This window comes from Eretmochelys imbricata, chromosome 23 (assembly GCF_965152235.1).
Source record: "Eretmochelys imbricata isolate rEreImb1 chromosome 23, rEreImb1.hap1, whole genome shotgun sequence".
NCBI classification, from domain to species: domain Eukaryota; kingdom Metazoa; phylum Chordata; order Testudines; family Cheloniidae; genus Eretmochelys; species Eretmochelys imbricata.
In genome coordinates this window covers 1,477,943-1,502,621 of record NC_135594.1, presented here as the reverse complement: position 1 = coordinate 1,502,621, position 24,679 = coordinate 1,477,943, and the positions used below count along the sequence as shown (strand labels likewise).

The window sequence follows — 24,679 nt, the reverse complement described above, 5'->3', positions numbered from 1 at the left end:
GGGCCTGGCAGAGGCAGGTCTCCCGTTTGCTGGCTGGGCTCTGGGCCTGGCATGGGCGGTCCCTGGGCACAGGGGAAGCAGGCGGCCAGCTCGGCTCGGAAGGGCAGTGGGGACAAAGGCCGGGGCCATACGGGTTGCTCTCGCTGGGTGGAGCTGGGGTCGCTGGGATGGGCTCTCTGCCAAGCCTGCCCTCCCCGCCCAGGGGAGGCCGCTGCAGCAAAGGAAGGTTGGGGAATTTCCAGCTCCTGGGATGCCCCCAGCGAACGCCCCAGCTGGCAGAAGAAACCCCCCCACGCCAGCCTGGGCCCCGCCAGGCCTCAGACCATCTCGGGACATGGCTCCAGTCACAACAGCGGGCACTAGTGTAGCATGTGTCAGCTTCAGGCAGGGGCACGGGCTGGGCACCAGGACTCCTGGGTTCTCTCCCCAGCTCTGGGAGGGGAGTGGGGGCTGGTGGCTGGAGCAGGGGGGCTGGAAGCCAGGACTCCTGGGTTCTCTCCCCAGCTCCAGGCGGGGAGTGGGGGCTGGTGGCTGGAGCAGGGGGGCTGGGCACCAGGACTCCTGGGTTCTCTCCCCAGCTCCGGGCGGGGAGTGGGGGCTGGTGGCTGGAGCAGGGGGGCTGGAAGCCAGGACTCCTGGGTTCTCTCCCCAGCTCTGGGAGGGGTGTGGGGGCTGGTGGCTGGAGCAGGGGGGCTGGAAGCCAGGACTCCTGGGTTCTCTCCCCAGCTCCAGGCGGGGAGTGGGGGCTGGTGGCTGGAGCAGGGGGGCTGGAAGCCAGGACTCCTGGGTTCTCTCCCCAGCTCTGGGAGGGGTGTGGGGGCTGGTGGCTAGAGCAGGGGGGGCAGGAAGCCAGGACTCCTGGGTTCTGTTTCAAGCTGTGTCCGTGGGCACACAGAAAGGGCCAGCAGGTGACAATTCCCTTGCGTGACCCCCACATGTGGGGCGTGCTCCGGTGCCAGCCGTGACCGGTGCGTTCCAGCCCAGGCAGAGCCTGCGGGAGGGGGTTTGGTGTCGGGGTGGGGCTTGCCGGGGGGCTGGACATTGGCTGGGACCCAGGCGACAGGGCCTTTATCTGGGGCGGGGACCTGGGTCTGTGCTTTGGGCTGGAGCCTCAGTCTAGATGCTGCCATGACTGCGGGGGGGGGGGGGGGGATCCTCCCCTTCAAGCTGCTGCCCGTCTGGCATTTGCTCAGCCCCCCCCAGCTCACATCCCCCCCATCTCTAGACAGAACCGACGGAGGGGAGGGCGGGTCAGATAAGCAGGAGCTGAAGGTTTTCACACACAGACCCTCCCCCCACATCTGCCATGACCCCCCCACACACACCTGTGCCCTCTGCCCTGTCACATGAGCCACCCCCAGCCGGTGCTCTGGGGACCCCCCCGCAGTGAAGCCCCCGGCCATTGGGAACCAGAGGAAGGTGGAATTGCCCCCTCCCTGCGGGCGGGGGGGGGCACCTCCCCCTGCGTGCACGGCCCCGGCCTGCCTTACCGGGGTGGGGGGCGGACTACGTTTCCCAGGATGCAGCTGGAGTTTTGGGAGGCCCCCGATTGGCTGCCCCTGCCCCACGGCAGCCCCGGGGAATGAATGAAGCTGCAGCGGGCTGCGGCGAGCCGGGCGCGGAGCCGGGCTGCGGGGATGGCCGCGGCGGTGCATAACCCGCTCAAGTCGTGAGTACCGGGCCGGGGGCGCCGAGCGGGGGGCGCCTCCATTGTGCAGCTGATGCCCCCCCCAAACCCCGCCCCTCCGGCGGCCCCCTCCGGCGGCCCCCCCCCCGCACCGCTTGAATCCCCTCCCGGGGGGCTCGCGCTGTGTCGGCGCCGGGTCCCCCGGGGGGGGCGCCCGGGGGGGCAGATGCCATTGTGCGGCGGGCCGGGGGGGCCGGGGGGGTCACCGCTGGAGCCCGGATTCGGGCCGGTCGGCGGGGGGCGGGGCCGAGCCCCCCGGCCCAGTTACCGCGGGCGGGGGGGCGGCTGTCGCGGTGCCAGGGGGACAAAGTTCCTTGGGGGGTCGGGGCCTGGGCCAGAGCCAGCCCCGCCTTCCCCCCCCCCCGGCCACGCCACCTTCCCCCCCCCCGGCCAGCCCCACACATCCTTCTGAGCGTCCAGCGCCAGGCAGCCCCTGAGCCAGCCCCATCTGTCCCTCCAGCCCCACGCAGGTCCCCACCCAGATCCCTGGGTCTATCGCCAGCCCCCCCCTCGATCTGTCCCCGTCCAGAGCCATCCCTGCCCCCCCCAGTACAGCCCCTTCTGTCCGTCCATCCCCAGACACGCCCATCACCTCTCTGGCCCCACACCTCCGCCCGCTCGCGAGACGGGCCGTGGGTCTAGGCAGGTGTCTTCCACCCAGCGGGGGGGTCACTGCCGCCGCATGTGGGGGGCTGAGGGGTGCAGTCACAGCCCCTCCCCGCCTGGCCTGAGATGGTTCTGTCCTAAGCATCCCCGTGACGTGGTTAGTGACACTCGGCTCCTGGGTCGGGGGAAACTGAGGCATGGAGTGGGGAAGGGATTCGCTAAAGGCCTGTAGCAGAGCTGGGACTAGTCCCGACTGCCAGTCCCACCTGCGCTAGCATTAGACCCCCGTCCCAGGGCCAGGGCTAAAACTGGTTAGCCAGGACTCCTGGGTTCTTTCCCCAGCTTGGGGGGCGGGTGGTCTAGTGGTTAGAGCAGGGGGCTGGGGGCCAGGATTCCTGGGTTCTCTCCCCAGCTTGGGGGGGTGGTCTAGTAGTTAGAGCAGGGGGCTGGGGGCCAGGACTCTTGGGTTCTCTCGCCAGCTGGGGGGGTCTAGTGTTTAGAGCTCCCCGCCGGAGGCCGAAGGGTTAACTGGGCCCTCATTAGCATCTTATTATCCCCGCCCCGCCCTCCCCGGGCCCCTGGCTGCGGGGGGTCCCCGGGCCACGGGAGGTGCCTGCCCGGAGCCCGGCCGGGCGCTGCCCCAGCCGCGAGAGACGGTCCCGAGCTCGCAGCTTGAAGAGACAAGGGCAGGGCCATTAGCCCCATGTCACAGGTGGAAAACTGAGGCCCAAGGTCACCCGGGGGGCAGGACGCCTGGGTTCTCTCCCAGCTCTGGGAGGGGAGTGGGGGGTCTAGTGGTCAGAGCAGGGGGCTGGGAGCCAGGACGCCTGGGAGCCAGGACGCCTGGGTTCTCTCCCAGCTCTGGGAGGGGAGTGGGGTGTCTAGTGGTCAGAGCAGGGGGCTGGGAGCCAAGACGCCTGGGAGCCAGGACGCCTGGGTTCTCTCCCAGCTCTGGGAGGGGAGTGGGGGGTCTAGTGGTCAGAGCAGGGGGCTGGGAGCCAGGACGCCTGGGTTCTCTCCCAGCTCTGGGAGGGGAGTGGGGGGTCTAGTGGTCAGAGCACGGGGCTGGGAGCCAGGACGCCTGGGTTCTCTCCCAGCTCTGGGAGGGGAGTGGGGAGTCTAGTGGTCAGAGCAGGGGGCTGGGAGCCAGGACTCCTGGGCTCTGTTCCCAGGAGTGACTGGCCAATGAGTTAGGTCAGGGCCTGCTGTCCCCCCGACCTCCTGCAGTCCAGTAAAGGAGCCCCCCCCCCCCGGAGACTCCAGATGCTACAAGGGGGTGGGAGGTCAGAGGTGGGGTCTGTCGTGGACCTTGGGGACCCCGCCCCCTACTCCAAGTGGGGGGGTGGTCAGATCAGATTCATTTTAACTTCCTGGGGAAAGGGTCGTGCTTGGATCAGCTGAGCCCCCCCACTGTAAGCTGGGCCCCCCACCCCTCTGGCCCCATCCCCACGGCAGGGCCCCGCCCTAATCCCAGTTGCAAGGGGGTGCTGGTGCAGGGAGGGGGCTCCACCCACAACCCCCCCCATCTCCCCTGACACTGAGGGGGGCCGGGACTGGATACAAAGGGGGGGCAGAGGGGGCGGGGCTGGGATGCAAGGGGGAGCAGAGGGGGGCTGTGTCTCCGATCCGCCCCCCCTTCCGTTTGCACCTTCCCTGAGCCCCCCAGGTCCCTCCCTCACTGAGTGACCCCCCCCGCCCAGGCCCAGCCAATCCGCCCCCTCGGGAGGCGGGCCTGCCAGCTGTCAAGCGCGGGGCATGCTGGGAGCTGTAGTCCCTGCCCGCTTCCAGCTGTGACCCCCCCGTGCCCCCCCCCGCCATTGCACCCAGCGCCGCCTCGCGCAGCCCGGGACGGGCCCCGGGGCGGGCCCGCAGCCAAGGGGGGGTGCGGGGGGGGGCAGCATCTCCCGGCGTGCACCGGGGCGCGGCGGGGGGGGCGATGGGCTCCCCCCGGCTGGGGAATGAATGAAACCGGGCCGGAGTCCGGGGCGGGCGCGGGATGGGCTCAGCCGGGCAGGAGCCGCTCCAGGGGTGAGTGAGAGCCGGGCCCCCCCAGCCGTACCCCCCAACCCCCCTCCCTAGCCCTCCCCCGGAGACCCCCCAACCTCCCCCCGGGCCCCCCCACCTGCCCCCCAGCCCTCCCCTGGACCCCCCAACCTCCGCTCCCCAGCCTCCCCCCCAGCCCTCCCCCGGCCCCCCCCCACCTGCCCCCCCAGCCCTCCCCCGGACCCCCCAACCTTCCCCCCCCAGCCTCCCCTCCAGACCTCCCCCGGACCCTCCAACCTCCCCCCCCAGCCCTCCCCCGGACCCCCCAGCCCTCCCCTGGACCCTCCCAACCTCCCCCCCCAGCCCTCCCCCGGACCCCCGCAGCCTCCCTCCCAGCCTCCCATGGACCCCTCAACCTCTCCCCCGGACCTCCCCCGGGCCCCCCCCACCTGCCCCCCCAGTCCTCCCCCGGACCCCCCAACCTCCACTCCCCAACCTCCCCCCCAGCCTCCCAACCTCCCCCCAGCCCTCCCCCAGGCCCCCCCGCCTGTCCCCTCAGACCTCCCCCGGACCCCCAACCTCCCCCCCAGCCCTCCCCTGGCCCCCCCAGCCCTCCCCCATACCCTTTAACCTCCCCCCCAGCCTCCCCGGAGACCCCCAGACCTCCCCTCCCCAGCCTGCCCCCCAGACCTCTCCCTCAGACTCCTCAACCTCCCCCCCCAGCCGGCCCCCACAGTCTGCCCCCCAGACCCCTCAACCTCCCCCCCTCAGCCTGCCCCCCAGACCTCCCCCAGACTCCTCAACCTCCTCCCCCAAGCCTGTCCTGCCGGTCTCCCCCAAACCGCATCCCCAGCCTGTCTTCCCCTCCCCCCCTGCCAGACCCCTCAACTTCTCCCCCGAGTTTGACTCCCCAGCCCCCCAGGCCCCTCAACCTCCCCGCCCTAGCCGGACCTCCAAGTCTGTCATGCCTAGTCCCCCCAAACCAGATACCCGGCCCCACCAGTTTAGCCCCGCAGCTCCCTCAACCTCCACCCCCAACCCCCCCCCCGCATCTCCCAGCCTGACCCCGTACCCTCCCAACCTTAGCCCCCAGCTTGTCCCATAGGACCCCAACCTGCCCTCTCTGGCTGCCCCAGACACCCCAGCCTGCGCCCCCAGCCTGTCCCACTGCGCTCGCCCTCACCCCCCCCAGCCGGGCTCTCCCAGACCTTCCCGCCTGCCCACCAGGCTCCCTGGCTGGGGGGCGTGGGGCCGGGCAGCGCCCGGGTCTGGCTGGGGGGGCGCGGAGGGGCCGCGTGGGGGGGGCGGGCCGTGGGTGATGCCGGGCCGTGGGGGGGGGGGGGCGTACGCTCGGGGTGGGGGGACAGCTCAGAGGCTCTGTGGGGTCGGGGGGCCGGGCCGGCCCAGCCCCCCTGACCCCCCGTCTCGCCAGCCTGGGGGAGGAGTTCTACCGCGAGGCCATCGAGCACTGTCGCAGCTACAATGCGCGGCTCTGCGCGGAGCGCAGCCTGCGCCTGCCCTTCCTCGACTCGCAGACCGGCGTGGCCCAGAACAACTGCTACATCTGGATGGAGAAGACCCACCGGGGGCCAGGTGAGCCCCCCGGCCCGGCCCGCGCCCCCCAGCCCGGCTCCCGGCCCGCAGCCCCCCGGCCCGGCCCGCGCCCCCCGGCCCGGCCCGCGCCCCCCAGCCCGGCTCCCGGCCCGCAGCCCCCCGGCCCGGCCCGCGCCCCCCAGCCCGGCTCCCGGCCCGCAGCCCCCCGCTCCGGGCCCGCAGCCCCCCGCTCCGGGCCCGCAGCCCCCCAGCCCGGCCCGCGCCCCCCCAGCCCTGCCGGCGCCCCCCCAGCCCTGCCGGCGCCCCCCCAGCCCGGCCCGCGCCCCCCCAGCCCTGCCGGCGCCCCCCAGCCCGGCCCGCAGCCCCCCCAGCCCGGCTCCCGGCCCGCAGCCCCCCAGCCCGGCCCTGCCGGCGCCCCCCGCTCCGGGCCCGCAGCCCCCCAGCCCTGCCGGCGCCCCCCAGCCCGGCCCGCAGCCCCCCCCAGCCCGGCTCCCGGCCCGCAGCCCCCCAGCCCGGCCCTGCCGGCCCCCCCCAGCCCGGCTCCCGGCCCTGCCGGCGCCCCCCGGCTCGGCCCGCAGCCCCCCCCAGCCCGGCTCCCGGCCCGCGCCCCCCAGCCCGGCCCTGCCGGCCCCCCCCAGCCCGGCTCCCGGCCCGCAGCCCCCCGGCTCCCGGCCCGCAGCCCCCCCGCTCCGGGCCCGCAGCCCCCCGCTCCGGGCCCGCAGCCCCCCGGCTCGGCCCTGCCGGCGCCCCCCCGCTCCGGGCCCGCAGCCCCCCGGCTCGGCCCGCGCCCCCCAGCCCTGCCGGCGCCCCCCAGCCCTGCCGGCGCCCCCCAGCCCGGCCCGCAGCCCCCCCAGCCCGGCTCCCGGCCCTGCCGGCGCCCCCCGCTCCGGGCCCGCAGCCCCCCAGCCCGGCCCGCGCCCCCCCAGCCCGGCTCCCGGCCCTGCCGGCGCCCCCCGCTCCGGGCCCGCAGCCCCCCAGCCCTGCCGGCGCCCCCCAGCCCGGCTCCCGGCCCGCGCCCCCCGGCCCGGCCCGCAGCCCCCCCAGCCCGGCTCCCGGCCCGCAGCCCCCCAGCCCGGCCCTGCCGGCGCCCCCCGCTCCGGGCCCGCAGCCCCCCCAGCCCTGCCGGCGCCCCCCAGCCCTGCCGGCGCCCCCCAGCCCGGCCCTGCCGGCGCCCCCCGCTCCGGGCCCGCAGCCCCCCAGCCCTGCCGGCGCCCCCCGCTCCCGGCCCGCAGCCCCCCCAGCCCGGCCCTGCCGGCGCCCCCCAGCCCGGCCCTGCCGCCGCCCCCAGCTCCCGGCCCGCAGCCCCCCCAGCCCGGCTCCCGGCCCTGCCGGCGCCCCCCGCTCCCGGCCCGCAGCCCCCCCAGCCCGGCCCTGCCGGCGCCCCCCTGACCCACATCTCACCCCAGCCAGTGCCCGCCCCCCCGACCTGCCGGCACCGCCCCGACCCACAGCCCTGCCGGTGCCCCTCACTCCCGACCCGCAGCCCCCCAGTCCAGCCCTGCTGGTGCCCCCCTCTCCCGACCCGCAGCCCCCCCAGCCTAGCCAGTGCCCCCCACCGACCCGCAGCTCCGCCGGTGGCCCCCCCGACCCACATCTCACCCCAGCCAGTGCCCCCCGCGACCTGCCGGCACCGCCCCGACCCACAGCCTTGCCGGTGCCCCCCCAATCGCGACCCGCAGCGCCTGCAGCCGAGCGTGGGGCTATGAAGACTGGGGATGGGGGGGACTCTTGGTGCTCATTTCACGTGCCCCCCCCAGGCCTGGCCCCGGGGCAGATCTACACGTACCCGGCCCGTTGCTGGCGCAAGAAACGGCGGCTGAACATCCTGGAGGACCCACGTCTGAGGCCTTGTGAGTTCAAGATCGGTAAGGAACCAGGAGGGCGGGGGATGGGGGGGCGGTCGGGGGGGGCATGGGGGAATGGGGGGAGATTCTGATCCTGGTGCTCTCAGCCCCTCCCTGTTGTGGCCCCCAGATCATCCCCCCCACACCAGGGGCTTTGGGGGGGGACAGGCGAGGCTGAGGTTGGGAGGAGGGGGGCCGTTGGGGGGGCCCAGTTGGTTTCCATGGTAACGCTGAGGGAGATCAGAGCCTAGGGGTGGGGGGCACCCCCTAATCACAGCCCCACGTGACCACGGTGCGTGGCTGGAGGTCGTTTGGGTGGCATTTAGGTGAATTGCAGCGGGTGGGGCATTACCGGGGGGTCTCTCCGAAGGTGTCGGAGCACCTGGGGGGGTCTGTATTTGGGGGCCCTGCCCAGCCGCTCTGACGTGATGCTCCCCCAGACTGCGAGGCCCCCCTGAAGAAGGAGGGGGGGCTCCCGGAGGGGCCGGTGCTGGAGGCCCTGCTCTGTGCCGAGACGGGGGACAAGAAAACGGAGCTGAAGGAGGAGGAACTGGTGCTGGACTGTCAGGTGAGGACCCCCCCGCAGCCCCCCCTTGGGGCACCAATCTCCCCCCAAGGGCCCCCCAATCCCTCCCAGGGGTGAGCCCCCCTTGTGTTCGGTCCCTGCCCCCAGCCCATCCCTGGGGGGCTCCCTGGCGTGGCGGTGCTGTGGGGGGGGCAGGGCTCTGACCCCCCCCCGGCTCTGACCCCCCCCCCCGGTCTGTGGCAGAAGCAGCAGGTGGGTGAGTTCCCCCACGACCTGGAGGGCGACGACCTGGAGGACGACATCCCCCGGCGCAAGAACAAGGCCAAGGGCAAGGTGGGGCGGGGGGGGTCTGTGGGGGAGGGGGAGCTGGGATGATGGGGGAAGGGGGGGTGTATGGGGGTGGGGAGCTGGGGGGGTCTCCGGGTGCGGGGAGCTGGGGAGAAGGGGCCGGGGATGGGGAGGTGTATGGGGGAGCGGGAGCTGGTGAGAGACCAGCCCCCCGGGGCATCCCCACCCCTGTTGGCTCTGTGCAGGGCCTGGGGTGGGAGCCGGGGGGGTGCTGTCCTGCTGCATCTCACCCCATTCCCGGCCCCCCAGGCCTACGGGATCGGGGGCATGCGGAAGAGGCAGGACGCCCCCTCACTGGAGGACCGTGACAAGCCTTACGTCTGCGACAGTGAGTGTGTGGCAATGGGACCCAGGCGTCCGGGACGGCAACGCAGGGCACTCGCCACTAGGGGGCCCTACAACCCCCGGCTCTGGGGTGTGGATGGGACCCAGGCGTCCGGGGCGGCAATGCAGGGCACTCGCCACTAGGGGGCCCTACAACCCCCGGCTCTGGGGTGTGGATGGGACCCAGGCGTCCGGGGCGGCAATGCAGGGCACTCGCCACTAGGGGGCCCTACAATCCCCAGCTCTGGGGTGTGGATGGGACCCAGGCGTCCGGGGCGGCAATGCAGGACACTCGCCACTAGGGGGCCCTACAACCCCCAGCTCTGGAGTGTGGATGGGACCCAGGCGTCCGGGGCGGCAATGCAGGGCACTCGCCACTAGGGGGCCCTACAACCCCCGGCTCTGGGGTGTGGATGGGACCCAGGCGTCCGGGGCGGCGAGGCAGGGCACTCGCCACTAGGGGGTCCTACAACCCCCGGCTCTGGGGTGTGGATGGGACCCAGGCGTCCGCGGCGGCGAGGCAGGGCACTCGCCACTAGGGGTCCTACAACCCCCGGCTCTGGGGTGTGGATGGGACCCAGGCGTCCGGGGCGGCAAGGCAGGGCACTCGCCACTAGGGGGCCCTACAACCCCCGGCTCTGGGGTGTGGATGGGACCCAGGCGTCCGGGGCGGCAATGCAGGGCACTCGCCACTAGGGGGCCCTACAACCCCCGGCTCTGGGGTGTGGATGGGACACAGGCGTCCGGGGCGGCGAGGCAGGGCACTCGCCACTAGGGGTCCTACAACCCCCGGCTCTGGGGTGTGGATGGGACCCAGGCGTCCGGGGCGGCAATGCAGGGCACTCGCCACTAGGGGGCCCTACAACCCCCGGCTCTGGGGTGTGGATGGGACCCAGGCGTCCGGGGCGGCAAGGCAGGGCACTCGCCACTAGGGGGCCCTACAACCCCCGGCTCTGGGGTGTGGATGGGACCCCGGCGTCCGGGGCGGCAAGGCAGGGCACTCGCCACTAGGGGGCCCTACAACCCCCGGCTCTGGGGTGTGGATGGGACCCAGGCGTCCGGGGCGGCAATGCAGGGCACTCGCCACTAGGGGGCCCTACAACCCCCGGCTCTGGGGTGTGGATGGGACCCAGGCGTCCGGGGCGGCGAGGCAGGGCACTCGCCACTAGGGGGCCCTACAACCCCCGGCTCTGGGGTGTGGATGGGACCCCGGCGTCCGGGGCGGCGAGGCAGGACACTCGCCACTAGGGGGCCCTACAACCCCCGGCTCTGGGGTGTGGATGGGACCCCGGCGTCCGGGGCGGCGAGGCAGGGCGCACCTCTCAGCTCCCCGCCCGCGGGATTCCTGGGGGTCTGAAGCGGGGGGGCTGGTCTGGGGCTCTGACCCTGCCTCCCTCCAGTCTGCGGGAAGCGCTACAAGAACCGGCCGGGGCTCAGCTATCATTACACCCACACCCACCTGGCGGAGGAGGAGGGCGGCGAGGAGAACGCGGAGCGACACCCCCTGCCCCTGCCCCGCAAGAACAACCACAAGCGTGAGCCCCGGGGGCCCCACGGGGGCTGCAGCGCCCCACTGCCGGGTGACTGTGGGGGGGGGAGGGCCCCTGCAGCACCCCACTGCCGGGTGACTGTGGGGGGGGGAGGGGCCTTGCAGCGCCCCACTGCCGGGTGACTGTGGGGGGGGGAGGGCCCCTGCAGCACCCCACTGCCGGGTGACTGTGGGGTGGGGGGGCCTTGCAGCGCCCCACTGCCGGGGTGACTGTGGGGTGGGGGGGGCCTTGCAGTGCCCGACTGTGGGGTGGGGGGGGCCTTGCAGCGCCCCACAGCCGGGTGACTGTGGGGGGGGGAGGGGGTGCTGCCTGGTTTCTAATTGTTCAGTGGGGGGGTAGTTTTGGGGGGAACCAGCCTGGCCCCATTCTACCTCCTGCTCCATGTCCAGCCCCCCTCCGGAGGTCCCTTTGCTCGGGGGGTGCCAGGGAGCCCTGGGGGCTCACCGGACCGGGCTCCTCCCCCAGGGCCCACGCTCTAGTCAGGGGTTTCTGGGTGGGGGATTCCCCCAATCTCTGTCTGTTGGGGAGCTGGACTTGGGGGGGGGGGCAGCTGGCTTTAACCTCATTCTGTCTGGTTTTTGCTGTTCCCATCAGAGTTTTACAAAGAATTGAATTGGGTCCCCGAGAACCAGCGCAGACACACAGGTAACCCCCCCACACCCCAGGTGGGGGCAGGGCCCCCAACCCGGCTCTCAGGCCCGACACCTGGCCCGGTTCCCCAGCCCCAGTTTGGGGCCTTGAAGGGGACCTGGAAAGGAGGAAAGTGACTGCCTGGGGCAGCGGGGCCAGCCCTGCCTGCCAGGGGAGAGGCCCCCCGCCGAGCCCCCCGTCCTGCAGCCCAGTGCCCCCTAGTGCCCCATGGGGCTGTGATCTCAGACATGAGGGAGCCAAACCCCGTTTGCTGGGAGAGGTTTGGAGGACTCAGATTGGTGCAGTTTCAGGCCCGGGGACCATCTGGCCCGAGAGCTCGGTGTGTGGCCGCACCCGGCGCGGGGGGCTGGGCCGGAGCAGCTCTCCTGGATCTCACCCCGACTGCGCCCGGCCCTGGGGAGGAAAACGCTCTGAGTGAGATTCCTCCCTGGGAGCTGCCCAGGTCTGGCCCCGGGGCCAAGGCTGGGCTGACCCTTCCCAGCCAGAAAGGGGAGAAAAACACAAAAACCCGCTGGCTCCTGGCTCCCCCCCGGAGCGGGGCCTGCAGGGCCCTGGAAGGCCGCGGGTGGGCAGCTGGGGGCAGCGTCAGTCTGCCAGGGCACTGTGCGGAGGAAGCTCGCAGCAGGGGGAGGTTGCTGGGCGGGGGGAGGGTTGGCTTGTTGCATAACCCAGGGATTCCACGTTGGTACCGGGCTGTGTCGGGTGCCCCAGGGCCGGGGGTGGGGGCGGTGTTAGTGGGGGGGCTGCCTGGGGCCGAGCCTGTTGCACCCCCTTCATCTCCGCCCCTGCTCGCTGTTTTCCAGCTAAGAAAGCTCCGGACGGCTCGGTCATTCCCAACGGGTACTGCGATTTCTGTCTCGGCGGCGCCAAGAAAACCGGCTGCCCCGAGGATCTCATCTCCTGCGCGGACTGCGGGCGCTCCGGTAACGACCCCCGGCCAGGCCGGGGCAGCCGGGGGCGCGGGTGTGACGGGGGGGAGCTGGCAGGGGGCAGAGCCGGGCGCGGCTGGTCGCGCTGCCCCTGCCGGAGGGGGTGAGCCCTGCTCTGGGCACGCGCGGAGGACGAGGTGTCGTTTCCCCCCCCCCCGTCCCCCCCCCAGCCCGGGGCAAATGGGGCCAGGCTGAGCTGTTCTGCATTTCGCTCCCCTGCGGGGGGCACGGGACCAGGCCTGGGACGCCCCTGGCTGGGGGGTCGCTGCGGCTGGTGTCCTGAATTTGCTGGGTCTCAGCCTGGCCTCGCCCTGCCCTGGCGGGGGCGGCTTCCCAAGCTGGGCAGGTGGTGCCGGGGGAAGTAGGGGGGGGAATCGCTTGCTCTGGGCCACCCCCCACCCCCCGACTCTCCCCGCTCTGCGCCCCCCGCAGGTCACCCCTCGTGTCTGCAGTTCACGGCGAACATGACGGCGGCCGTGCGCACCTACCGTTGGCAGTGCATCGAGTGCAAATCCTGCAGCCTCTGCGGTACCTCGGAGAACGACGTGAGCCGCCCCCGGCCCCTGCAGCCCCCCACCCCCGGCCCCTGCAGCCCCCCGCCCCCCGTACGCGCCAGCCCCCCGCCCCTGCAGCCCCCCGCCCCCCCGTACGCGCCCCCCGCTCCCCGCCCCCCCGTACGCGCCTCCTCCTGCAGCCCCCTGCTCCCCGTACGCGCCAGCCCCCCGCTCCCCGTACGCGCCCGCCCCCCGTACGCGCCAGCCCCCCGCTCCCACCTGCTGTTCCCCTGCCCCCCCCGCTCCCTGTACGCGCCAGCCCCCCGCTCCCTGTACGCGCCAGCCCCCCGCTCCCACCTGCTGTTCCCCTGCCCCCCCTGCTCCCCGTACGCGCCAGCCCCCCGCTCCCCGTACGCGCCAGCCCCCCCGCTCCCCGTACGCGCCAGCCCCCCACTCCCCGTACGCGCCAGCCCCTGCAGCCCCTAACTGCCCCCCGCTCCCCGTACGCACCAGCCCCCCGCTCCCGTACGCGCCTCCCCCTGCAGCCCCCCCGCCCCCCGTACGCGCCAGCCCCCCGCTCCCGTACGCGCCTCCCCCTGCAGCCCCCCGCCCCCCGTACGCGCCCCCCGCTCCCCGTACGCGCCTCCTCCTGCAGCCCCCCGCCCCCCGTACGCGCCCCCCGCTCCCCGTACGCGCCAGCCCCCCGCTCCCACCTGCTGTTCCCCTGCCCCCCCCGCTCCCCGTACGCGCCAGCCCCCCGCTCCCCGTACGCGCCAGCCCCCCGCTCCCCGTACGCGCCAGCCCCTGCAGCCCCTAACTGCCCCCCGCTCCCCGTACGCACCAGCCCCCCGCTCCCGTACGCGCCTCCCCCTGCAGCCCCCCGCCCCCCGTACGCGCCAGCCCCCCGTACGCGCCAGCCCCCCGCTCCCACCTGCTGTTCCCCTGCCCCCCCCGCTCCCTGTACTCGCCAGCCCCCCGCTCCCCGTACGCGCCAGCCCCTGCAGCCCCCCGCTCCCCGTACGCGCCAGCCCCCCGCTCCCCGTACGCGCCAGCCCCTGCAGCCCCTAACTGCCCCCCGCTCCCCGTACGCACCAGCCCCCCGCTCCCGTACGCGCCTCCCCCTGCAGCCCTCCGCCCCCCGTACGCGCCAGCCCCCCGCTCCCACCTGCTGTTCCCCTGCCCCCCCCCCGCTCCCTGTACGCGCCAGCCCCTGCAGCCCCTAACTGCCCCCCGCTCCCCGTACGCGCCTCCCCCTGCAGCCCCCCGCTCCCGTACGCGCCAGCCCCCCGCTTCCCGTACTCGCCTCCCCCTGCAGCCCCCCGCTCCCACCTGCTGTTCCCCCTGCCCCCCCCCGAACCTGCCAGGCCCTGACCTCCCCCCCCAGACCTGCCAGCCCCTCCCTCCCTCTTGCCCCTCCCAGGAGTGGGTCCCATCGCTGCCCCGGGCGCCCCCCAGGGGAGGCGGGGGTCACTGCTCCCCACTGACCTGCCTTTCCCCCCCTGCCCCGGCAGGACCAGCTGCTGTTCTGTGACGACTGCGACCGGGGTTACCACATGTACTGCTTGAACCCCCCCATGGCAGAGCCCCCCGAAGGTGAGCCCCCCGCTCCCCCAAGGCTGGCTGGGGGGACTGATGGGCCGGGGCTCCCCTGCAGGGAGGGGCTGCGGGTTAGGTTGGGGGCCGGCGGGGGGGCCGGCGGGGGGCCAGGCTGACGCTCTCCCCCCGCCCACAGGGAGCTGGAGCTGTGACCTGTGTCTGCGGCTGCTGAAGGACAAGGCCTCGGCTTACATCACGCTCACCTAGAGCCGCTGCCCCCCCCGAGAGGGCTCCCTGGGGGGGCACCGCCACCAGAGCGAGTGGGAGGACCCCCCAGCCATGCGCCCCCAGACTCCAGCACCCTCAAACCCTGCACCCGGGGGGGCTCCTATGCCCCCCCCAGCCAAAATCCTCCTCAAAGCCATAACTCCAGGTGGGGGGGGTGGGGCGTGCTGGGCCTGGGTGCTCCGGGGGGGGGGCTGCTCCCCAGAGACCCCCCCCGACTGGCTGGGGGATGCAGGGGAAGGGGCTTTTGCATGATGTGGAAATAGAATTGTTTGTTTTTCCTTTTCCCGGGGCTGGGTGGGGACCATCAGTGGGGGGGGGGGGGAGCACTGCCCCCCCCCAGCTGTTCCAGGCCCTTAGTGCTGGGGTGGGGGGGACTAGTGCGTTCACTGCTGCTCCCCTGTTCCCTGGCACAGGCCCCCGTGCGGCATCTCATGGGGCCCCCCCAGCCAGCTGGGGTGTATTTATTTTAGTACAAGAGGAACCGTGGGGGGGGGCAGTGCCCCTCACTAAAGCTGTTTGATGTGGGTGTTTATTTTCTGTTGTTCCTGGTTCAAAAAAAGGGGGGGGGGGTAAAAAAGCTGCCAGGGGCAGGTGGGGGCTCGAGCAGTGGTCAGCCCGGGGGCAATTCCCGCCGCCCGCACGGCCCCCCCCCGCCCCTCGTTCATGGTGTCGTGCTGGTACTCTGCCGTCTGCAATGTGCTTGGATTGTTCTGTGCATTAAACCATGGTCCATGGCCCGGCCTTGGCGTCTTTCCTCCCCAGAGCTGGCGAGAGAACCCAGGGGTCCGGGCTCCCAGCCCCCCCCTTAACCCCTAGACCCCCCCCCCAGTGCTGGCAAGAGAACCCAGGAGTCCCAGCTCCCACCCCCCCCCGTCTAACCCCTAGACCCCACTCCCCTCCCCAAGCTGGTGAGAGAAGCCAGGAGTCCAGGCTCCCAGCCCCTCCACCCCCAGAGATGGGGTGCACACAGGGAGTTTGGCCAGCACCCCCTGGCCCTGGGCATCACAGCAACCAGCGTACCCAGCCCCCCCTGTGGTATGTGTGGGGGCTGCTAGGTGCAGCCTTCAGGTGTGACCTACTTTTTACCCAGATTATACCCCAAGCTGCTGGGTTAATCTTTGCACTCTGGGGGGGAGTGATGTTATGGTAGCAGGCCCCTGCTGGGGTCACGGTGCTCAGGATAAAGGGGATTTTCAGCCCTCCCATCAGGCTGAATTCATGGCTGAGCAGATGGCAGCCCACGGCGGGGGCTCCTGACCTGGGCACGGGGCCATGGTGCACTGGCCACACCAGCTGCAGCTAACACGCCGCGACGGGACAGGCAGCAGCCGCGGGCTCGGGCAGTTTCTGCAGCCCAGGGTCTTCCCTTCCCCAGCCCAAGGAGAGGTGGGGAGGGGTGCTGCCCCCTCGCCCAGCAGGGTCAATCAGGAGGCTGCGATGTCCAGCTGATTGGAAGCGATGCGCAGCACCGCCGGGAACCTGGCCCGTGCCTGCTCGCTGGGGCACAAGAGATTTCATGCACCGACATGAAATTAGCACCTTGCTGCCCCGTGACTGCGTGGCCAAAGAAGTAAAGCAACAACGGGCCATATCCGGGCAAGCCCCCAGGAAAGCCTCCCCAGGCGGCTACCCGGAGCCCCGCTGTTAGCGCTGGGCTTGGATTCTGGAGGCAGCTATAAAAGGGAATTGGGGGGGTGCTCTGGGGGGTCACCCCACCGGCCACACGCTGATCTAGCTGCCCAGGAGCCGCTCTGGGTGACAGACGTCTCTCCCACCGCACGCCCTGCGGATCTTACGGTTACCCACCAAGCGCAGTAACCGCAGGTTCATTCCCCGGCACACGCTGCTCCTTGCTTTACCTCGTGGCCGCTGCAAATGCTCCCCGCCGCCTGGCGCCGTGTACAGAAATCGCATGGAAAGAGCCTTACAAAGCGTCTCCTTTATACAAATATAGTGTTTTATAAAGAACATTTACATGGCAAGCTGCCTGCAGGGCCTGACCCGCACTCAGCAGTGCCTTCTCTGGAAAATAACTTAGCGCTGAGGGGTGCTCGCCAGAGGCAGGGGCGATTTTTATATTCTCTCCCAGGTATGGATCCCATCCCATTATAATTATTATACACCCGAAACCCTGCCCCCCCCAGCGGCCGTGACAGCGACCGACCCCGTCCAGCCCCATAGTGCTATGTCCGTGGCAGACGGCCGGGGGACCTGGCCAGAAGATGCAGGCTGTGTAACGTAGTGCAGAAGGGCTGTTCCAGTACCCACGGCTGGAATCAAGTCATTTCACAGGGATATTTCCTAGATTAGTAAAGGTTCACGCCCAGGAGACAGTCGCCCTGGACGATGCGTGCCCAAGATCTCCCCTACCCCCCAACGGGTCAGATCCCCTCCAGGGTGAGGAAGTCACTGTCCCGGCCCAGGTGCCCAGCAGTGCTCTTTGCATGAGGTTTAACGTCTGGCACTGGTGCCCCAAGAACATCCTGGTGGTGTGGCAGAGAACAGACACGGATCCCTGGCTTGACACACAGCACCGCCTGGAGGGTGACGGAGCAGTAAATCCCCGTGTTTAGCCACATATTGCCAGGGGCATGGTGCAGGCGTGGAAGGGCCGGCAATGCTGCTTCCAAGCACAGGCCCCTTCCAGCACATCAGAAGCTTCCCCAGTGCCCTGCGTCATCCAGGTCACTGCTGCCCCCACCCAGCCGGCAGCCTGGGGTACAGCGCTGGGTGTGCCTGGCACCCAGTGCCCGAGAGGGGCAGCTCCCAGCTCCTTATCCACAGGCCTCGAGAAGATCTCAGTACAGCGCTGGGTGTGCCTGGCACCTGGCGCCCGAGAGGGGCAGCTCCCAGCTCCTTATCCACAGGGCTGGAGAAGATCTCAGTACAGCGCTGGGTGTGCCTGGCACCTGGCGCCCGAGAGGGGCAGCTCCCAGCTCCTTATCCACAGGGCTCGAGAAGATCTCAGTACAGCGCTGGGTGTGCCTGGCACCTGGCGCCCGAGAGGGGCAGCTCCCAGCTCCTTATCCACAGGGCTGGAGAAGATCTCAGTACAGCGCTGGGTGTGCCTGGCACCTGGCGCCCGAGAGGGGCAGCTCCCAGCTCCTTATCCACAGGGCTCGAGAAGATCTCAGTACAGCGCTGGGTGTGCCTGGCACCCAGTGCCCGAGAGGGGCAGCTCCCAGCTCCTTATCCACAGGGCTGGAGAAGATCTCAGTACAGCGCTGGGTGTGCCTGGCACCTGGCGCCCGAGAGGGGCAGCTCCCAGCTCCTTATCCACAGGGCTCGAGAAGATCTCAGTACAGCGCTGGGTGTGCCTGGCACCCAGTGCCCGAGAGGGGCAGCTCCCAGCTCCTTATCCACAGGGCTGGAGAAGATCTCAGTACAGCGCTGGGTGTGCCTGGCACCTGGCGCCCGAGAGGGGCAGCTCACAGCTCCTTATCCACAGGGCTGGAGAAGATCTCGGCGAACTTGCGCAGCTGCTCGTTGGCCGTCTGCGATTCCTCCTGCAGCCGCTGGTTGTTCTGGCGCAGACTGGCCACCTCTGCCTGCAGCATCACCTTGTCCTGCTTCTCCTGAGCGAGAGAGGGGGGTGTTTGGAGAGCTCCCAGCTGCAGCCAGCCCCACCCCCAGCTGGGCTACCAGCCTGCTGACGGCTCAGGAGCAAGGAGTGAACCCAGGAGTCCTGACTCCCAGCCCGCCTGCCTCAAACCTGCTAGGCACCCCAGCCCCCGGGCACAGGCAGGCACGCCCGCCCGATGGAGCTTTCCGAGAGGCTGCCCAGCGGCAGAGAGAAGGGGGTGCCCTGTGGGGCCGACAGAAGGGGAGGGGGGCAGCCCTGGTGCGAGCCCCTTACTTTCTGCAGGTCACTGTGTAGCTGCTTCAGCATGGCCTCCAGCTGACACACCTTCCCCGTCAGGTCCAGGGGCAGCTCCTCGCTGGGGAGGGGAAAACATGGGTCAGTGCATCTCGCCACGGCAATGGGGACCCAGCGCAGACAAGAGGAGCTGGCAGGGCTGTGGAGACCTGCTGCAGCCCCTGGGCATGCCGGGCAGCCTCCTGGCTTAACCCGCTGGTGCAGGGAGCCCCGGGAGCACAGGCCAGGGCAGCCTCGGGGTGGGGGAACAGTCTCCTTGGCCAGGCTGTGGGTGTGAGATGGGGATGGATGAAATGCGAGCACCACCCTACAGACACACACAGAACCAGGGGCGTGAGGATGCAGCCTTGATGGGGGGCTCCCGCCAGGCAGGCCGGCTGAGGCTGCAGTGTCTGCCCCCCGCTCCCCTATAGCTAGCAGACTGCTCCTACGGGGCCCTGCCCCGTGGCACTCTGGCTGCAGCGCCATGACACGCCGGCCATGTGAGGTCGGCTGGGTTCCTGCCAGCAGGAAGAGGCACTGGATTGCCCTCGCCCACAGCCCAGGCCTGGAAGGCGCTCGCTGCCCCGACTGCTGCTAGACACACCTGTCCCGCCAGCCACCTGCCCAGCCCACCCAGCCGTGTCTGCCCTGTTACGGAGAGGGGCCGGGGCTTACCCGGGCACAGAACCAGGCGCCCCCGCTTACCTCATGGTGGGCGTGGTGCGGGGCGTGGGGCCCGGGCTGTGCGCTGGCGGGGCGGCGGGGCTCAGCACCGAGTCGTTGAGGGAGAAGAGGGAGACGGCTCTCTGCACTGCAAGGTAAAGGAGGGGGTTTGCTTTGCCGCGCCCATGCTGCCTAGGCAGCTCGGCCCTGCCTGGAGGGCACCCGCACTCCCTGGGCCTGAGCACTGCCCGCATCAGCCCTCGCCGGAAGCTGTTTGCAGAGCTGTGTGCTGGAGAGGAGCTCCTCCCAGAGCCCAGTCACCAGGCAGTGCCCTCGGCTTGACTCACGCCCGGCCCGCCCGGCCCTCCGTGGGCCTCGGTGGGGGGGGGAGACCCAGGCTGCAATCGAGGCTTTTCTCAGCCTGAGGGGAGCCCGTCCTGCAGCACAGATGGCCAGCAGTCGGGGGCAGAGACCGGGCTAAGGGCTGGCTGGGCTCTCTGCCCCTCCTGGGAACGGCCAGTGTGACTCCTGCACGGTTGGTCCAGGACAAGCTCCCAGGCAGGGCCGTGCGTGCCATGGATGATGTGCCACGGCCAAATGCGAACTACGTCAAATGCACCCAGGAGGAAATGCCAGTGGCACAAGCCCCGGCAACTCTGGCCTATGGGGTGCCAGTCTCCACAGCACCGGTATGCCGAGCACTCGCAGGACACCCCACCGGGCACAGGCCTAGCCCCTGGACCAGCTGGGATGCCGGGTGAAGTACTGTCCCCTCCCCGGCCACCTGCAGCACCTTCCAGGGTTAACCCTCGCTGTGCTGCCCTGCTGCTCACCCTGGCTACACGCCTTTCTCTTCCAAGCAGAAATTCGGGGGTTGAAATTTCCCTTTCACTGGGAACGGACACGGTTAGGAATGGGGGGGCAGTATTTGTGTGGGGCTGAAGCAGCTGCCCAACCCCCCCCCGATAGGTACATTTCAATGAGGGAATGGGAAGAGACAGGGCGGTGAGAGTCTGTGGGGGCTCAGTTCTCCCTGCTAAGGCACGGGCCAGGCCTGCGCTCCCAGCGCTGGCCTCCCATGGCACACAGCTCCTCTCCGCCAGGCTAGCAGCCTTGTCCCAACAGGGTCTGTCTATTTTGCCATGTCAGCGAGGAGGCTGGCGAGGCCATGGCTCCCTGGGGTTGCGGGCGGCAGCGGGAGTCACAGGCGCGATGGCATGGGGGACCCAGCTTTGTTTAGAGGCGGCAGCCGGGTACGGAGAGGAGCAGGGGGGCGGCTCACCCCACAACGCAAGGGGACCCGTGAGGGCTGGTGCAGGGACCACAGCAGGGGGACGCACCCCACCAGCAGACCCCCCCCACCCCACGATGCTGGAAGTAGGGAGAGGCAGCAACGCAGAAGGGCTGCGTGAGCTGATGGGATACAGGGGGCCCTGCTCCCCCCCTACGCCGATGGGGTGCAGCCAATGCTCAGCACTAGACCCACCCCCCACCCCTCCTCCCCCTGACCAGGCCCCATTGCACTCCAGAGGACAGAATTTGGGGCTTCCTGGCGCTCAGCTCTGTGCTCTAACCACTAACAGTGCTGCCCAAGTCAGGACCACGGGGTCCCAAACACTCACCGCAGCAGTGGGGTCTTGGTGCTGGCACAGAGCCAGGGAACAGCCTCCTACCTGGGGAGGGGTCTCGGTCACGGGAGGGTGCTGGGAGCGCCCGTATTTCTCCCTGAGTGGCACGACAAGGGCTCCCGTGCGTCTCCCGGCCCTGCCAGAACCCCGGGGTGGGGCTCCCGGGACGTGAGCGTGACGCATGGACAGGAGAGTCGACAGGTCCGGACACCTTTGCTTCCCAGCCTGTGGCTCCAGTGCCCTGGGCGTGGCCGGCCGCGTGGGGCTGGCCAGGGAGGGGAGGGCAGCCACACGAGGGGCTGGGCAGCAGCAAAGACATCACTTGGCAGGGCAGCTCTAGGGGGAGGGAGCGAGGGAATCCGAGCAATGAGCGGAGGGACTGTTGTGACCAGCTGCTCCAAGCTCCTGCAGTGCAGGGAACCCACCCAGCGCAGACTGTCTCCTTACGGCGACTCCGAAGAGCTGGGGCCTCCTCGCACGCCCAGCGCCACCCTACAGACACCCCGCAGCCGGGAGCCCCTCCCTGCGAAGAGACCCGACCGGGACACTCGCCCCTTGGAATCTGCTCCCGCTCTGGGGGCTTGAGCCAAGCCCCCCAAATCCCAGGACGGCTCTGAACCTGGGGGCTTGCCCCTCCCTCTGGAGGACACTGACCAAGTGCTGAGCTGGCAGGGGGCAGCGTGGAGGGACTCCGCTGGTCCCGCTGGCCTGGGGCTCTCTGGCTCCGAGTCGGAGCTGAGGGAGGCAGAGATGGAGCGGAGGGACAGAGGCTCACAGGGACGGTGCACGGATGACGCACGTTAGCCACTTGCCTTTGAAACCCCCAATTCATACCCACTTCCCGTCACTGTCCCAGAAACCCCCATATCACGTCCTACCCTGCTGCCCCCAGCCCCAGGGTGCTGGAACAATGCATACAGTGGGGGCTGAGAGCCACTGAACTGAACTGTAAACCCTGGATGTGATGGAAACCACTTCCAGCCAGGGGGTGCTGCAGCATGCCCCGTACCCCTAGTTCAGCACCTTGCCCAGCCCTTCTCCCCACTCTGCTGCCCTCTGCCCAGCTCTGATCTCAGAGCTCTACGGCCAACAATGCCATGGTCAGTATTAATCACCGTCGCCTCCTGCAAAGGGAGGTCGTGCCTCGGTTTCCCTCTCACTGCCATTAACTGGGCAATAATTTCCCAACGCCGCAGCTGTCTGGGCATGGCTTGGCTAACGTGGATTGGCAGCCAGCAGCACCACCTCCAGTGTGGCAGGGCGCAGCTCCCTGGCCACGGGGAGCGAGCGTTCTGCAGACTCAGGGCGCTCCTACCTTCATAGGCCTTCGCAGCATTGACCAGGCTGGACCATTCCAGGCCAGCTGCCGTGTCGGGCAGGGGCATCAGCCCCGGGTCGAGGCGTCTCGTGGGCTTGTCCCGTACGTCGCTCAGTGACAGCTCCGAGGCAGAGATGGTGGCTTTGGGGAGAGCACAGGGGTCAGAGGATGCTCGGAGTACCGGAAAGCAAGCCCAGCACCTCCCTGGAGCAGCACTCTGTCCTGCTGCCAGCCCCCCACCCACTGCCCTGTGGTTACGCCAGGGCCAAATGTAGCCCAGGGATGAGCACCCCCAGCTTGTAGGCCAACGAATCATCCCCGCTAGCACCATGGGGCTGGTCTGCAGAATCCACATGCTCCAGCCCTTGGATCCAGCCCTGCCCCGGCTCCTGGAACGGACACTAGGACTGTGCTCAGACCAGCCCCGCACACCCCAGCCCCGCCCTTCCCCAGGAGCCTGGGGAGACCTGCCAGTGGGGCCTGGCCTCACTGCCGCTCACAGGAATGAGGAGGGACCGAGGTGCAATGACATGTCCGGGCAGAGGCACACGGGAGAGGGAGGGAGGGAGGGACCGGTCCTGTGACGGTCCAAGGACTCCCGCCTGGTGCTGGGTGGAGACGCCCTGGCTCTTCCCAGAGGGGAGCTGCGCCTGCCCATGGGGAGACCCAGCTCTCGTCTACTACCAAGCACACGTGCAGCGCAGGGCACCTCTCTGCCAGGCAGGGCGCTGCGTGCGCTCCCTGGCGAACCGGGATCACGGCAGCACCCACGCCACACGCTGCCCTGCGTCTCTCACATTCGTCACCTAGGGCCTCCCAACCACGGGACATCCCCGTCCCCTTTCACAGCAAGGGCAGGTGACACAGCTGGAGTCACACAGCAGGCCAGGGCAGAGCTGGGGAAAGAACCCAGGAGTCCTGGTTCCTGGGCCCCTGCTCTAACCACCAGTCCCCACTCCCCTTCCAGAGCCAGGGACAGAACCCAGGAGTCCGGGCTGCCAGCCCCCGGCTCTAACCAAGACCCGTGCCATACTCACATTTCTTCTCGGGGAGGCCCCCGGTGCCCGGCTGCGGGTGCTGCCGCCGGGTGGGCAGCGTGTTGGAGGGGTAGGTGCTGGTGAAGAGGACGTCGCTGGCCAGGGACTGTTCGAAGCAGGTGGCGTTGGCATAGCTGGCATCTCTCCTCCCGCTGCACAGGCTCTCATCTGACAACGTCCGCTGGAGAGTCTTCTGCGGAGACTGTCGCAGAAACACAGTTACTTTCCGGTAGCACCCAGGGGTTGCTACTGGGAGTGTCACAGTAGCACCGAGAAGCCTCATCGGAGACCGGGGATGGGGACTGCACAGAACCAGGGTGAGAGACTGTCCCTGTCCCAAAGACCTCACAGTACAGTGTGAGAGGGGAAACTGAGGCACAGAGAGGGGAAAGGATTCGCCCAAGGTCACACACTAGATAAGTGACAGAGCTGGGGATGGAACCCAGGAGTCCTGGTTCCCCAGCCCCCACTCCCTGCCTAGAACTGGGAACAGAACCGAGCAGTCCTGCCCACTGGAGCACAAACATCACCCCCTTCCAGCGCCTGACTGCCGTTAGATGGATGGAAGGGAGCAGAGTCCCCCTTGTTTGTGGGGCCCACCCCATCGACCTGCACCCACCATGGCTCTCTCCTGCTCCGGGCCCAAGCCGTCCATAATGATGAGCTTCTTCAGGTCGTCCTCAATGGTGGACTTGTAGTTCTTCCGCGGGGAGCGCAGGTCCCGGAGCGACGCCCGCAGCCTGGGCTGCCCGAAGACGTTCTTGGTGTTCACGTCAATTTGCCTAGAGCAGTGTGGGGGGGACGTGGTTAGAGACTGGCTCCAGGAGCAGCCCCCGTTAGCCAAGGGCACGGCAGGCCCGATGGTCATTGCCCTGCAGGCACAGGGCCACCTGAACCAGGTGCCCTGAGGCAAGAGGGGCATCTGCCTCCCAAGACTCCTGGGTGTTTACAGCCCTTCTCGCAGTCAGGAGAGCCCCCACCCCCTGCTCATCTGAATCCTGCGGAAAACTCTGTCTCCCGCAGTGCTCAGGGTGGATTTGGGCTTCACTCATCATCTCTCTGGGCCAGGACTCCATTTGTAAAGCAGTGAGCCCATGCAGGAGCAATGGAAACAATCATTTTCTTCACGAACTTCTGCCTGGTGCGAGTTATTTGTAGGACAGCTGTGCCCACAGGCCCCGACTGAGATGGGGGCCCCACTGGGTCGTGCTGGGCGCTGCACAGGCCCCGACCGAGATGGGGGCCCCGCTGGGTGCTACACAGGCCCCGATGCGCTAGGCGCTGTCCAGGCCCAGTGAGACAGTCCCTGCTCCAAAGAGCACACTGTCTGGACAAACACAGAGATAGGCAGGGAAACTGAGGAACAGAGCAGGTGAGATGTGGGGCTACAACCCAGGAGTCCTGACCCCCTGCCCAGTTCCCTCCCCACTGGGCATGTGTGATTAGGAGAGATTCACGGGTGGTGTGATTCGACAGCCCGAGCTGGAGCAGGCCCCTCCTGATGCCCAGCAGAGATGGGCTGGAAAAGCTCTGAACTGTCCAGGCAGCGGCTGGCCCAATTCTGGCTTTTCTGGGGTGGTTTTTGTTTCCTGGCCAGCGCGGGAGCAGCAACAGATCCAGTGGGGCCAGGCGACGCCAGTGGCTGCTCCGTTTATTAGCCTTTGCAGGAGGCAGGGGAACCACCCGGATCCCACGAGTGAGAAGAGGAGGCCCTAAACCCCAGGAATGTGGCCACAGCTTCAGTCTCCTTTTCATCCACCAGCCTTGCTAGCTGAAAGGCCAGGAGCCGTGGCTCCCAGCTGCCTCTTGCAGAGCTGGATTGCAGGATAGCGGCAATGACAGGCCCACAGCGCG

General features: G+C 69.8%; 2 protein-coding genes across 3 annotated transcripts in view; one reads left to right on the top strand and one right to left on the bottom strand.

Annotated features, from left to right (window-relative positions):
- The first annotated feature begins 1,622 nt into the window (after positions 1 to 1,622).
- Positions 1,623 to 14,299, top strand: DPF1 (double PHD fingers 1). Its single transcript, XM_077840094.1, has 12 exons — positions 1,623 to 1,669; positions 5,709 to 5,869; positions 7,588 to 7,695; positions 8,115 to 8,242; positions 8,444 to 8,533; positions 8,798 to 8,876; positions 10,273 to 10,407; positions 11,017 to 11,067; positions 11,877 to 11,996; positions 12,435 to 12,547; positions 14,008 to 14,089; positions 14,229 to 14,299. Exons 1-12 carry the CDS (start codon positions 1,638 to 1,640, stop codon positions 14,297 to 14,299), a joined length of 1,170 nt encoding a protein of 389 aa, XP_077696220.1. The 5' UTR covers positions 1,623 to 1,637.
- A 1,961-nt stretch (positions 14,300 to 16,260) lies between these two features.
- SIPA1L3 (signal induced proliferation associated 1 like 3) overlaps positions 16,261 to 24,679 on the bottom strand; it is a 112,600-nt gene continuing 104,181 nt past the window's right edge. The window contains exons 17-22 of one of the 2 annotated variants that reach the window (XM_077840083.1): positions 23,445 to 23,607; positions 22,826 to 23,027; positions 21,786 to 21,929; positions 18,885 to 18,990; positions 18,177 to 18,258; positions 16,261 to 17,895 (exon numbers count right to left, since the gene is read on the bottom strand). In XM_077840083.1, coding sequence (XP_077696209.1) covers positions 17,749 to 17,895; positions 18,177 to 18,258; positions 18,885 to 18,990; positions 21,786 to 21,929; positions 22,826 to 23,027; positions 23,445 to 23,607 — 844 coding nt within the window. In that variant the 3' untranslated portion in view covers positions 16,261 to 17,748. Of the gene's footprint in view, positions 17,896 to 18,176; positions 18,259 to 18,884; positions 18,991 to 21,785; positions 21,930 to 22,825; positions 23,028 to 23,444; positions 23,608 to 24,679 lie in introns of those variants that run through there. The other variant, XR_013348630.1, reaches the window with a different exon arrangement.

Coding starts and splice junctions, on each gene's coding strand:
- DPF1 (XM_077840094.1), top strand. CDS start 1,638: ATGGCCGCGGCGGTGCATAACCCGCTCAAGTC. Junction 8,534..8,797: donor AGAACAAGGCCAAGGGCAAG/GTGGGGCGGGGG, acceptor CCGGCCCCCCAG/GCCTACGGGATCGGGGGCAT. Junction 12,548..14,007: donor GCGGTACCTCGGAGAACGAC/GTGAGCCGCCCC, acceptor CTGCCCCGGCAG/GACCAGCTGCTGTTCTGTGA.